Below are 15175 nucleotides of genomic sequence, written 5' to 3' on the forward strand. Positions count from 1 at the left end.
TGGTCTGTTGTTCATTTTGTCTGGATATCCAGTTCTGCTCTGCGTGCATACGTGCGTGTGTGTGTTGTATATGTGAACATTCTATGTGTGGTAAGTGTACAGAAAGCAGTAAAAGCATCCAGACAGTGAGAGGCAAAGCAGGCATCCTGTCTGAACTGACAGATCAAGAGCTAATGTAGCCCCAGGATCCACTTCTGAACACACACACTCCCTAACACACACACTCACAAAACCATGCTGAAAGCCAAGTGCCCCAGGAGCCAGAGAAGATTGAAAAGCTTCCCATATTTGCCAGCATGAAATCTAAAAAAGCAGAGATGGGGACTGGTGATCCCCTGAAGCGGAGCTGATGTTAATTCAAGCCCACTGTGCTGCTGCTGCATCTTTCTATTTCCTTCTGTTTTTGTTTTGAGTTGTTATATTTATTACTCTTTTATATACCGGTATATAGTATATCTTCATAGACCAAAACAAGAAGTGTGTCATCTTTGGTGTCTAGATGTAGAAATGAGCTGATCTCAGTCAGGTTAGATATGAACACAATACAAACCAGTCTAAATACTACATATACAGTCACTTGTACATATTAATCTAAAGCTCTATGTAGCCTTTATGTATTATGCTGTATTGTGTATTATACCCCATGCGTTAGAATGTCTTTTTGTACAGTTGGTCATTGGTACAGCTGCTCATTCAATCTTTTATATATATATATATATATATATATATATATATATATATATATATATATATATATATATATATATATATATATATATATATATATATATATATATATATATATATATATATATAAAAAACACACACACACATATATATATATATGTGTGTGTGTGTGTGTGTGTGTATCTATCTATACACATATATACATATATGTGTATATATATATGTGTGTGTGTGTGTGTGTATCTATCTATACACATATATACATATATGTGTATATATATATATGTATATATACATATGTATATATATATGTGTGTGTATGTGTGTGTATATATGTGTGTGTGTGTGTTGCAACACCTCTTCAACAATTATGTGTGTAAAAGTTGTAATATGCTGTTATTTGTCTTTTATAAAATAAAGCTGAGATGTGATTCAACACTTGATAATTTGAGCCTTGATTACTATAATAGATGTTTTGACTTAAATGCTGTTACCACGAATGGAGCAGCAGCAGGTTCAGGCTTGTCAGAGTGTAAGAAATGTTTACAATTTACAGATTTACAGTTTAACCTCCGGACATCGACTACACACGTTCACTCTGTTATTTATCGCTGAGGAAGCTTTAAATCATAACTCGCTCTGACAAATGGCCCCAGCAGGGGTGAGAAATGACTTAGGTGACCTTCTCTTGCTGCCTAAATGTATCATGTCTGTTGAGGAGACACAAAGCCAGACTGTGAGACTTTCACAAGAAACCTGCAGCTGCATATATGTACAACTATACGACCATCCCGTGGTGGAAATTGTCACTGATCAGCCCAAAGCTAAAATAAACAAATGGCTCCATGTTTACAAAAGAAGATATATTTTCCTCATGCTACAACGATGACATATTAGTTAATACATATGACATCAATTGGATTTTATTGGTATAACAGAGTACCCAAGATTAATCAAGTAGGTTTAATAAAGAGTGGGATAAAAAAGTTTCAATAAAAAAATGGCGTGGATTGAATTACTGTAATAAATAAAGTCCAATTAATATTAAACACATAACAAAATGATTACATATTTAGTTAATTAAAAAAAACCCAACCAAACGAAGATATTTATAAACCTTTTAATGAATTGAAGAGCTCCTCATTCCAGACATGAGCAAGGTTGCCCTCTAGTGGCTGAATGTACAAGTTCTACAGGTTCAGGATCACGAAAACAGAATAATATGAATAGATGTTGTCTCTTACATTGCACATCCTCAAGTATGAATTTATAGTTCAGTATCAATCTGGGGAGGTTCTTGAAAGACCACATCGTCATGTTTTAGCCAGAATTGCCCTGCCTGGTGGTAGCTACAAGGATGGTTTTCACACTCATGGTCACCCCATATGCTGTGCTATGAATCCCATTGTGATGAAATGTAAACTAATTATAATCCTTTGATCTTTCCACTCTCTTGGAATCAGTCCTCATTGGGCTGATTTGGATTTCCACTCATCATTTGTGTAGAATCTTTCATTTTGTTTTAACAACGGGGATGTGTGATTCAAATTCTCCCTTATTTTTTGAGTTTCACTAAATGTACAATAAATGTTTAAAATGTATGTGGATTGTGAATTTATTGCCTGAATATTCTCCAAATAGTTAGGAAGGAAAATTGATTTTTCGTAAATTTTGACACCTTTTTTGATTTGTTAAAATATGACGGCATATAAAACCGAACAATAATCAGTTTTGACACATTTACCCAATGTTGGTACCGGAACCGGAAACCATTTTGCGGAACAAGCCTATCGGAACAGGAGGACGGACTGTCGTTGCCATGGCATCACTTTTTACAGACGCTACCGAGTGAATCACAGTCGACATACAAAATCTTTGTTGAAGACGCTTCAGCCATAAATGACGACTTCATGATTGAAACATTACAAAATGAAGGTCGGGATAGACTTCTTAACTTTAACATACAACTCATACCTAGAGTTATTATTCTGACTTTTATCAGATGAATGTTTTCAAATCATGTAGCTAACTTAGCTAGCCATACAGTTCATTAGATAGCTCCTAGGTAGCTAATTTATCGTCTGCAGTAGGCGTTATTAGTTTTAGCATTTAGAATAACCCCCCTACTGACAAGTTGCTTTGTAAGTTTATTGATAAACTAATTCAGGTGAGAGTTCATGACGAATAAAACCACGGCAGAACGTTTAATTTAGCAAACATTGCAAAAAATTGAATATCGGAATATCGTGTCTTTAGGCTATGTATAATAGTAGTTCCAAAAAAACGTTTGACTGATTAAGTATATATTGGAACGGTTTTCATTGTAAATTTATTTTTTAGTATAAAATGGTGAACATGCCTTATAGTTTGGGTTTGTGTCTTAGAAACATAACACACTCACTAGTTGCATATCTTTTGGACACAGAGCATTTTCATCCTAAATGAGAAAATCTGGGCAGGTGCCAGTCTATTGTACAAATGGCAGAAAAGCCTTGGCAATTATATCGCTGTTGCAGGGTAAGTAAACTGTATGTAGAGTGAGACAACCTTAGGAATCTCTTCCCTTTCTGTGAGACTTAATCATATCACTGCTTAAAATGCTCCTTTTTATATAGCCATGATAGCACAGTACAAATATTTGATCGACATGGGCACAAGTATGCTGAAATTAACCTTCCAGGGTGAGTTTGAGGTCATCTTTTTTGTTTTTTGTGATATTTATGTGGTTTGTTCATAGTATGTTACCTTGTGCTTTCACCATCAATCTGTTGCTCCATCCAGACGGTGTGTAGGCTTGGACTGGGATAAAGATGGGGACATTTTGGCTATGATTGCTGCAAAATCAAGCTCTATCTGTCTCTGGGATGCTAGTGTAAATAAATCATCCCACATTGATAGTGGCATGAGGTACGACAGTTATCTAGCACATTTTTAAAAGATTTTTATCCCTACTGATTGTTGGTGTAAAATATGTGAAAATCGCAATAATTAACTGTGTTCTCTGTATTGTTGTTCACCAGAGATCAAATGTCCCTAATACTGTGGTCAAAGACAAGCCCACTCTTAGCTGTTGGAACCGTCAAAGGAAACCTGTTGATTTACAATCAGCAGACCTCACGCAAGATCCCTGTACTGGGTATGCATAAAGCATGAAAACTGGCCAGTACCTAGTTGTATATCTGAAATGAAGTTATAATGAATGATGTATTTTGATGCATTTTCCCTTTGTTACCAATAGGTAAACATACTAAAAAGATCACATGTGGGTGCTGGAGTGCTCAAAATCTACTTGCTCTGGGAAGTGATGACAACACTGTCAGTATCAGTAACCATGAGGGTGACACGGTCAGACAGGTCAGGACACAGAGCACAAAGAGAGCATGTATCTATTTATACATATAGGTCATTCAGAAGGCCAAAAGCTTAAAGGTGTTGGCAATTATATACAAGCATTTTGTATAGAGACTTAAACAATGACCCTAATGATAGAATGGCCAACTGTTGTCATAGCAACACTAATACAAATATGTAAGTTAAACTTTCTTTTCTCAGACCAGCCTCCGTGGTCCCCCTGCTGACATTTATTTCTCTATAATGAAGACTGATGAAAGGTCTGCACAAGGAGAAAACACTGTAAGATTAGATCTTAGTTCTCATTTGGGCCTTCATTTTTATGTATCTGTTGCAAACATTGACCTCTTCAAATGCTTACGCTTCAGGTCAGCGTGTGTGTGGACAAGAAAATACTCATGCTGTTCAACATCAATGATCCAGACAACAGGGTAGAATTGTCCTTCCTTGGCCACTATGGGAACATTGTGTCCTACCGCTGGTAATGCTCTCAGCCTGATCACACGCTCTGAGTACAGTTGCAGCAGGATTTTATAAATTGGGTTTTTTCTTATCCTTTGTTTCTTTTCCAAGGTATGGTGATGGGTACATACTGATTGGCTTCTCCCATGGGTACCTTGTGGTGATTTCTACTCACATTAGGGAGATTGGGCAGGAATTGTATCAGGCTCGTAACCACAAAGATAGTCTCAACAGTGTGGCCATCTCATCTGTGTTAAACAGGGCTGCTTCCTGTGGGGACAACAGGTACACACCTGCTTTTGAATGTCCCTGGATCGCTATGGTTTAATTATGTTTGTTTTGAAATCTGTTTTTCCTTTCCAGTATAAAGATCCACGAACTGTCTGAGTTTAAAGACATCAGCAATGTAGTTGAGCTCGAAGATGAGACTAAAGGTGACATGGTCGTCTTCTCTCGAGTGGCTGTCAAAGGGCCATGTTGAACCATTTCTATGTAACACTCTTCATCCAGGTTTAGACCAGCTGAGCTGGACAGATGATGGGCAGCTGTTGGCGGTCTCCACACAAAAAGGAACACTTCATGTCTTCCTAACCAAGTTGCCCATCCTGGGTGACAGCTTTGGCACTCGGCTTGCCTACCTCACCTCACTGCTGGAGGTCACAGTTTTCAACCAGGTGGAAGAGGTGAAGATTCATTCCTTCCTAGACACTCTAATAGAACAGTAGCAGATTATAAGCCTTTCTTGTTTATGACACCAACCTTTATTTAACTTTACCACCTGCACATATGCAGTACAGCCCCCTCATTTATTTTTTACTTATAGCTTACTACTTTACTTCAACTTTTACTGTTTACTGCAACTTACATCTTTACATTGCTTGTCTACTGACATTTGTCTTTTACTGGTATTACAGTTACCTTTCTGTAGGAATAATCAGGATAATCTGGTTTTTGTTTAGCTGAAAAGGACCCAAAAAAGTACATTTGGTCCTAATGAACCTTTCAAAGTGTAGAAAAGTGTTCAGTGTGTTTTTTTTGTTTTTTTTAAACTAAAATCAATATTATTGTGAACTGTGGGAGGTAAAAATGGTGAAAGATGTTACAAAGTAACAGTTATTTAAGTTGTAAGAGGAGTTGAGGTAGGATTGGAAGATCATGTCACAGCTCTAGCAGTTATTCCGTGATTCTCTATTTTCAGGAGAATCCAGTGGTCATAGAAGTGGAAGTGGAGCCCACTTTCATCGCGCTCGGTCCTTACCATGTGGCTGTGGGAATGAACAACAGGGCATGGTTTTATGCCTTGAATGAACAAGAACCTGGTGAGTTCTATTGTCATTATGTCATGTTATTACCATGTAAATATGTAAAATTGTTTTAATTGAAATATGGCTTAACTGCTGTGTTTAAAACTTAGGTTTTATTCAGCTGAAAAACATCGAGTATTTAGGGACAATTGCCAGCATGTGTCTCAATGTGGACTATGCAGCTGCACTGTTTGAAGGAAAAGTTCAGCTGCACATGGTGAGCCATTTATGGATTTTTTTAAATGATTTCATTGACTTATAAGCAACAAGTGTGCTCTTAGAGAGTGAGGCTTAGAAGAGAAGGGTGCTGGTTCCAATTTCTAAGAATCAGTGCAATTTTCTGGCAACTACAAAACAATAAGGTTGATGGAAGCCAGGACGGAAGGGAGCTTCTGTAAGCTGCAGTGTGGCTCCATAATGAAGTGGTTGACTGAGATCTTTGCAATGAAGGTTTTAGAGAAAGAATGTAACAAGATGCTGAGAGAGGAACTTGTGTATTGTCTGAGGACGTAGTGTGGATGTATGTGGAGTATTACAGGATGTGAGTAAGACAACTGTGAGGTGAGCTGTGGTGCTGTGGAGCTGTGGTGATGAATAGGTGGACCTTGACCAATAGTGAGAGCAGGGAGCAGGAGGAGGAAGGTCCAGAGATGTGGGAGCATGACATGGAAAGGAGGAAATAAAGTTTGGTTTGAAACAAGACAGCATATGAGTGTGAGTGAATGAGAGGGTTGATGGTAAAATGGTTTGGTCACTGGGAGTAGAGGTGAAGAAGGTCACTGAATTTAAGTACTCGGGGGAAGCGGAGGTTAGAGTGAAAGAAGAGAGATCACCTCAGGCCTTTACCTTGGTTGTCTGCAATAAAACTGATTCTGACTCTATTCCATGTACAGATTGAAGGCAAAGACCAGGATGAGAAGAGGCAGATGAAGTTGTTTCCGGGTGACACCAGGAAAGGTCGGATTCTGTGCCACGCCCTGACTGCTGACTTCCTTTATTATGGCACAGATGTAAGATTTAAACTGCTTTATTCAGCCCAAAAACATTCCATAAGCTCAAGCATGTAAGTGAGTGTCTTAAACCTACTGTTACTCTGAAGTCTGGTGACGTCGAGTGTGTGCTGGTGGAGGACTGGGACACTGTGAGCAGCTACAGACACTCAGTCGGTGTGAGGAAAGTCTTCCCTGACCAGAATGGCACATGGCTGGTTTTTATTGACAACAAGAACAGTGGCTTCCTGCTCTGTCCTGCAAAAGTCAGATATTTGAAGTTTTCACATATTTATTTGTAATTCTGCTAATTTGACTGTAGCTTTACAAAATTAAATGTGTTTATTTGTCCTCAACAGGGAACAAAATTCTTCTTAGAGCTGCCTGATTTCTCTCCCACCATCACAGGAGTGTTGTGGGACACCTGGCGTGATGACAAAGGAGTGTTTGTAGCTTATGATGATGACAAGGTTTATACCTACGCTGTGCATAAAACCACTATATATGGTAGGATGATGACCACAGCATCACAGCCTATTTATAACATGTTCAAGTTTCTGCTAACCCATCTCTGTCACCCAGGCCCACAGGTGGTGTTGGTTGGAAGCTCCCCGCTGCTCTTTTCCCAGAAGCCATTGCTGCTGTATAATGGGGAGCTCACATGTCAGACAGCAAGTGGTAAAACCAATGACATCCCTCTGAGCACTCACTCCTTCCTCAAACACTCTCCTGACACGTTGTCAGCAGCTGACCTCAGCAGGCAGCTCAGCCAGGCCATCATGCTCAAGAGGTAAGACAAGTTGTTGCTGTTATAAATGACCACAACTCTTGTTACACTCTTATTGATATGTTTAATATAAATATGAATATCACTCAGACAGATTTTAATCAACCAAACAGGTCATCCATTAGAACAGGGTGATGTCTGCTACTTGGTGGCCATTTTATTTGAGTGAACCCAGACAGGACATTAATAAGTACAGGTTGTTGTTTCTGGCTTAAGACTTTTGCCATTTCTGAATCAATTCTGTTGATCTTTAAACATATAGTGGATCCAGTAGCTGCAAAAGCATCATGTAAATGTTGTGCGTCTGTGTGTTTTTGTCCAGGTTTCATGAAGCCTGGGATCTGTGTAAATCTGGAGGTGGTCCTGCAGATTGGGCAGAACTGGGGAAAGCCTGTTTGGTTCACATGGAGGTGGATTTGGCCATCCAGATATACCGCATGTGTGGAAACGTCGGCATGGTTCTGTCGTTACAGAGCATTAAGGTACCGGCAACATGATACTCTGATATACAAAACGTTCTGCTTGTTTTTGGGAACCCATTTGGTTGTTCTGCACATCTAATCTAAGACAGATATTTACTGACAACATATTTACAGAAAATATAATAGTCTTTAAAATTCCCTTATTTGACACGGCTGCATTAATCACGCAAAGAGTCTTAAACATAGTAAGCCATAAAATCAGCGTCACTGTGACAGTTAAAAATTAAATTAATATGATCGTTTTGAGATTCAGCACTAAAAGACAGTTTCAAACAGGTGGGATCAAACTAGACTCACTCTCTCTGTCTGTCTCACCTCCAGGATATAGAAGAAATGAATTTACGGTCGGGACACTTGGCTATGTTTCTAGAAGACTACAACAGAGCCCAGGACCTGTACATGTCCTCAAGCTGTCCAGTTGCTGCACTGGAGGTGAATGATTTGGTGTGTGTGTGTGTGTTTGTGTGTGTCTGCGTGCATGCATAGTACTTTTAAAAAATAAAAATAAAAATTGACCCCAATTGTACAGATAATTTGAGCCCGTGTGTATTTGCAGATGAGGAGAAACCTGTTGGATTGGGACAGTGCACTAAAATTAGCCAAGGGCTTAGCAGAAGAAGAGATTCCCTTTATATCCAAGGAATATGCTGTGCAACTGGAGTTTAAGTAGGTAACACCACACACACACACACACACACACACACTCTCTCACTCGTGGTGTGTTGGTTGATTGGATAATAGCCACCCTGTAATGCAACAGTTCACATCTTTTTTGGTTGCATCACCATATATGTGTCACTTGAATATAGAAACAGTTTTACATAAACACAACTTGATCCTATTTGTAGTAAAAAACAACAAAACCAACACTTTTAAATTTGCTCCGGAGTTCATTGGATTTAATTCTCATCTACGCTGTATTTGAACCTGTTTTTGTAGTGGAGAATATGTGAACGCCCTGGCACATTATGAGAATGGTCTCATACATGATAAAAAAGTAAGTTTAATCTATTTGTATTTTAGGGTGCTCAGCTCAGCATAAGACTCCATCACTGATGGCTCTGATACTCACTTCCCACATCTCTCTCATCACCTTTAGTTCCAGGAGCATGATGAATCCTGTCAAGCAGGCATCGCTAGGATGTCAATTAGGATGGGAGACATCAGGAGAGGAACCACTTTAGCAGTTCAACACCCAAGCAGAGTCCTGAAGAAGGAGTGTGGAGCTATTCTGGAGAACATGAAGGTCACTGATCTCCCTGGTTGGCTATAAGACCATAATAAATATTATCACCTGATTAGTTAGGGTTAGGATATTTTAGAATTTAACATTTTACAATAAAATAATGAAAGTGGATGTTTTTGTTCATTGCTTTCTTAAAGCAATTCTCTGAAGCTGCTCAGCTCTATGAGAGAGGCCAGTATTATGAGAAGGCTGCATCGGTCTACATCCGGTCCAAGAACTGGTGAGAGATGCACAGCGTTCTCTGGATTCTCTCCTTTACACAATTACATTTTATTTTTCTTTTGAAATCAGGGTGAAGGTAGGAGAATTGCTTCCAAATATCTCCTCTCCCAAGATGCACCTCCAGTATGCCAAAGCCATGCAGGCCGACAACAAGTAGGTTCTTACTCTGAGCCTCAATGGAGGCCTCCAAATAACCTTTCAGACTTTTTAAACACCAAAATGTAATTTATTCATTGGAAGAATTGAAAACACTTGATTCAATAATTGTTGCTTGATCAGTAGCATTGGATGTGACCCAGGTATGTGGAGGCCCTACAAGCCTATCGCAGTGCCAGAGACTGGGACAATGCCATTCGTGTGCTGCTGGACCACCTGAACAATCCTGAGGAAGCTGTTCGCATCGTCAGGGAGACGCAGAGTGTCGAAGGAGCAAAGATGGTGGCCAGGTAGGATGATGGAATACAAGTGGGTCACGTCAACCTCATCTAAATACTTTAACCTTTTAATGAAATCCTTCAAATATGGTATAACTGATCAAAGACATGAATGACAATAATCAAATCAAATCAATCTTTATTTATATAGCGTCTTTTACAATCAAAATTGTTTCAAGGCGCTTTCCAGAATCCCAGGGCCTGACCCCAGACAAGCAACAGTGGCAGGGAAAAACTCCCCTTTAACAGGAAGAAACCTTGAGCAGGACCAGGCTCATGTAGGGGGACCCTCCTGCTGATGGGGGGCTGGGTAGAGAGAGAGGAGAGGGGGGAGGACAGGCAGAGGAGAGGAGAGGCGAGGCGAGGCGTTAACCTAACGATTAGACGACCCCTTAAGTATGATAGTTTGTCTATCTATGATAGTAACTGGAACTACAGAATTAGTAACAATAAGCTTTTTCAAAGAGGTAGGTTTTGAGTCTGATCTTAAAAGTAGAGATGGAGTCAGCCTCCCGTACCTGGACAGGGAGCTGGTTCCATAGCAGGGGGGCCTGGTAGCTAAATGCTCGGCCCCCCATTCTACTCCTAGAGACTCTGGGAACCACAAGTAGACCAGCATTCTGAGAGCGGAGCGGTCTATTGGGCTGATAGGGTATCACTAGCTCCTCCAGGTAGGATGGAGCTAGGCCTCTGAGGACCTTGTAGGTCAAAAGAAGGGTTTTAAAAATTATTCTAAATTTAACGGGCAGCCAATGAAGAGACGCCATTACAGGAGTTATGTGATCTCTTTTGTCAATACCTGTCAGAACTCTGGCTGCAGCATTTTGGATCAACTGGAGGCTTCTTAAAGAGTTGTTTGAACACCCTGATAATAAAAATTGGGATTGATTCAATTTAATTTAATTTAAACAATGAATGAATGATAGGAAATCTCACAGTTATTTTAGCCAACAGTCTGTCCAAAAGAGTGATGTTAAACTTTGCCTTTTGAATTATTTATTGAGATAAAAACCATCACAATATTTCAGGGGTGGCCAACCAGTCAGAGCCTAAGAGCCACATTTTTTACTGTGTTACCGCAAAGAGCCACATCATACACGTGGGCACACATGAACATCACCTCATCCCTTCCTCACACACAGACCTCTGCTTAGCCAGATTTATTGTAAATGTCATGATAACATGATAATGACAGAATTTGACTTCTACAGACCACGGGCCAGTCATTTTCAACAATGAACATTGTGTGCAATGTCTCACACACACAAACTCTCAATTCAGCTAAGTCCACAAACAAAAATATAATAATTTAAAAAAAAATCTCTTACTATGCATGTTGCATAGTGGGACTTCTGGCATTCCTTGCTTTGAACAATCCTCTTTAAATCTGGCTTGTATTCAGTTTTTGCCAGGCAGTCAGAACAGATCGATGCTTTGGTTTCACGTGTTTCAGGACAGAAAACACAGACTCGCAGACGTATGTTGACCCAAATATTGACAGTATCTTAAGCGCAGCCTGTTTGACATTGGGCTATATTTCCATTCCACACTTGGCACACTTTTCCACAACTCAATGGCCCCTTCCCTTAAAGCAGGTTTCAGTTGGTGCTCCTCACAAAGATCGATCATCTCCAACTCAGCTGCAGCCTCATCTGTGACTAGCGGGGCTTTCCAACAGTGCGTCTCCACATTAAATGGGGCAACGAGGAATACGATCTGTGGCCTTTTCAGTTGTAGATCACGGAACCGGGTCACAAAGCTTTCGTGCATTTTTTCCCTGCCATTTTGAAGGCGAACTTGACACTAATTGTTTACTCAAAAGATCTTGTCCCTACTGAGAAACTTTGCGTATTTTCATCTAACGCGCATGCGCCTTTGGCAAAAGTACCGTATCGAACTTAAGCGAAGTGAACATTAAAAAAAACCCAAACCCAAACTTCGATATGAACGTTAGAGCCGCATGAAACCAGGCAAAGAGCCGCATGCGGCTCGGGAGCCGCGGGTTGGCCAGGCCTGCCATATTTCTTTTTTACAGTTGTCTCCTCACTGCCAAGGCTTTTAAATTGAAACTGTGTTTGTGCTGCAGGTTTTTCCTGTCATTGAAGGACTACGGATCAGCCATTCACTTCCTGGTTCTGTCTCACTGCAACGATGAAGCTTTCCAACTGGCGCAGCAGCACGGACAGATGGAGGTCTATGCCGACATCATTGGTGAGCTATTTTGGAAACACACCTTGAAATGGGACTGTTTGTCTGTGGATGCTCACGGTCGATAATGAATCTTGAGCAGGTCCTGAGGCGAGCCAGGAGGACTACCAAAGCATCGCTCTTTACTTTGCTGGAGAGCGGAAATACTTGCAAGCTGGAAAGTTCTTTCAGAAATGTGGCCAGTACAGCAGAGTATGAACCCACTGGTTTGATTTACACTCTGTCATCATTAATGGATCACATTTTTACTTCATTTTCCTTCTCGCCACATTTTCAGGCTCTGAATCATTTTCTCAAGTGTTCCAGCACTGAAGACAACAGGGCTCTGGACTTGGCTATAGAGACAGTGAGTCTCTCAAAATAAAGATCTCCTTCATTTAATCTATGTGTGGAATAATTCTGATCCTTTTTACAGGTGGGTCAGGCCAAGGATCATTCTCTGACCAATCAGCTGATAGATTACCTGATGGGGGAAAACGACGGCATACCAAAGGTAAACACTGTCAGGAATGTATCTGCATTCTCTTTCATGTGTTTTAGGGTTAGGGCTTTCGACTCTGGGTTTGGCTCTGTTCGGGACCGGGACAGTTTCTCTTCAGCCTGGGATTATTGGTGTTGGAGGCCGTTTGCTAAGGAAATGTTTGAAACTACTTGAGCCTGATTATACGTGCTTATAGAGACAAAGTTAGAAATTCTGCTGTCAGTATTATACCTTTAATGAAACAAACAATGATTAGAGTTACTGTGTTTTGTGAATGTTACTGAGTCAGCGAGCTTCATGTTCTGATGCTAGTTTGTTTCTCAGTCTGTCTTTTACATTCATATTTTAGGCAAATAAAAAAGGAAATCAGGATGTTTTCTCCACCATAATATACAGTTGGAACGATGTTTTCACGGTGATCTCACACAAAACGTTCTGCCGATACAGGGGATATATAGACACTCTGCTTGTTTAGTCTTAAATGTACTTTAGAATCATGAAGGCAAATGTTGGCCACTTCCAATGATGCCTTCAAATCTTTGGTTGGTCTCATTGTTTGCTGTGTCAAAGTGATGCTGTGGATAAGTGTTCACAAGTTAACCTTTCTTGATTGTTCTCAGGACGCCAAGTACCTGTTCCGTCTGTACATGGCCCTGCAGCAATACAGCGATGCTGCTCGTACCGCCATCATCATTGCTAGAGAGGATCAGAATGCAGGTGTAAACACACACTGGCACACACAGAATACTCCGTAGGGTAAAATGACCCAGAAATCCAAGGAAGAAGTCAAATTAACTTGCATGTTTCTCCTTCAGGGAACTACCGTAATGCCCACGATGTACTTTTCAGCATGTACACAGAGCTGCAGTCGCAGAGGATCAAAATTCCTGCTCAGATGGCAACTAATCTAATGATGCTGCACTCGTACCTGCTGGTTAAGGTCCGTGCACCGGCAAAGTGGTGACTCGTTCTTCACATTAAAAACCACACAGGAAGGATCACCAACAACCACTTACTTTGATTTTACTGCTTTTGCCTCCAAACTTACAAAGTAAAACTTCACGGTTTTGATTAAAAAAAACTGTTGTTTTACAGATTCACGTGAAGAGAGGGGACCACCTAAAGGCTGCCCGCATGCTTATTCGTGTCAGCAACAATATCAGCAAGTTTCCCACACGTGAGTCCCATCTGAAGAACAATGAGCTGAGACTTACAACACCTAATCATGGCTCTGTTGGTCTGTAGATGTGGTTCCCATCCTCACCTCAGCAGTTATTGAATGTCAGCGCGCCGGCCTGAAAAAGTCTGCCTTTGGTTTCGCTGCCATGCTAATGAGACCAGAGTACCGCAATGACATAATGCCGTCTTACAGGAAGAAGATTGAAAATATAGTTCGGTGAGTCTTCCGTTCTCTTCCTGTCCCTTCTGTTACCGTGTCCTTAACTCTTTCTCTATTCCACCTTCTGTTCTCGTTCAGACATCCTGATCTGGCAGAGGTGGAGGAGGAGACGACCCCGTGTCCCTTCTGTGGATATCAGCTCCCACAGAATGAGCTTCTGTGCGTCTCCTGCAAAAACAACCTGCCCTATTGTATCGCCACGGTACAGACTGAACACTTTCACCAAAACGATCATTTTCTTCACGTTTTTACTCACTTGCAACCTCATTGGGTCGTCTAGGGTCGTCATATGCTGAAGGAGGACTGGTGCGTATGTCCTCACTGTGAATTTCCTGCTCTGCACTCACAGTTCAGTCTGTAAGTTAAGACCAATAAGAGTTTAGACAACCTATTTGAAACTGAAAAGAAAATTCAAGCTTTTTGTCTGGTTTGTGTGTGCAGGCTGCTGGAAACAGAGAAGGTGTGTCCCATGTGTTCTGAGACTCTGAGTGTTAAACAGGTGAAGAAGATCTCCAACTGCTCTAGTTACCTGCAGGCCAGTGAAGCAGATCAATGAAGACTGGATCAATCCCGTTACAGTGCTTCAATGACAATCTGGATGTTTGTAGAATTACGTTTATCTTAATGTGATGTTTTGCAAAAAAGTCCTATGGTGCTTATTTTACCTTCCACAAACCATCAGAGTTTATATTGAGTGAATGGAATTGCTCTGTTTGAGTAAAGCTAAAAGCTCCACAGATTATGAAGTAAAGTCACTACTGTTAAGCCTATTGCAAAGCTTCATTGGTTTTGTTTTCTTGGCTACTTTGTCCTGGTTGTGGTTGGGGTTGGGGGGGGGGGGTGCTGGAGCCTATCCCAGCTGCATATGGATGAGTGTCTCATGTCCACTCCTGGGTGTTGAGCCAGTTCATTGCTGGGCCCTGTGTGTAATGGTGGATTTTGGTACCTTGCTCAAGGGCACCATGACATTGCTCTGAGAGTGTTCACACCTCCACCTTCTGCCCCCCTGCCCACTATCAGGACATCTTCCATGTTTTGTCTGTGCTGGGTCTTGGGCTGGGAGCCAGGGGCACCTTGCATGGTGCTTCCCCCACCACCAGAGCACATTCTTGGTTCAGAACAA

The 15175-nt window shown here is 40.9% G+C and overlaps 1 protein-coding gene across 1 annotated transcript; it reads left to right on the forward strand.

Annotated features, from left to right (window-relative positions):
- Nucleotides 1-2487: 2487 nt before the first annotated feature.
- Nucleotides 2488-14829, forward strand: wdr19 (WD repeat domain 19). The gene is made up of 36 exons (XM_011612584.2): nt 2488-2622; nt 3113-3204; nt 3303-3368; nt 3469-3594; nt 3708-3823; nt 3926-4041; nt 4240-4320; nt 4407-4519; nt 4612-4785; nt 4864-4934; nt 5011-5183; nt 5699-5819; nt 5915-6021; nt 6698-6814; nt 6904-7059; nt 7153-7300; nt 7376-7583; nt 7903-8062; nt 8384-8494; nt 8619-8728; nt 9002-9059; nt 9162-9308; nt 9446-9528; nt 9600-9683; nt 9830-9976; nt 12051-12175; nt 12255-12364; nt 12450-12518; nt 12588-12665; nt 13274-13370; nt 13469-13593; nt 13749-13830; nt 13899-14049; nt 14131-14254; nt 14333-14409; nt 14494-14829. The coding sequence occupies exons 1-36, from the start codon at nt 2617-2619 to the stop codon at nt 14606-14608; spliced, it is 4044 nt and encodes a 1347-aa protein (XP_011610886.2). The 5' UTR covers nt 2488-2616; the 3' UTR covers nt 14609-14829.
- Nucleotides 14830-15175: the final 346 nt, after the last annotated feature.

Source organism: Takifugu rubripes, chromosome 17 (genome assembly GCF_901000725.2).
Source record: "Takifugu rubripes chromosome 17, fTakRub1.2, whole genome shotgun sequence".
Taxonomy (NCBI): domain Eukaryota; kingdom Metazoa; phylum Chordata; class Actinopteri; order Tetraodontiformes; family Tetraodontidae; genus Takifugu; species Takifugu rubripes.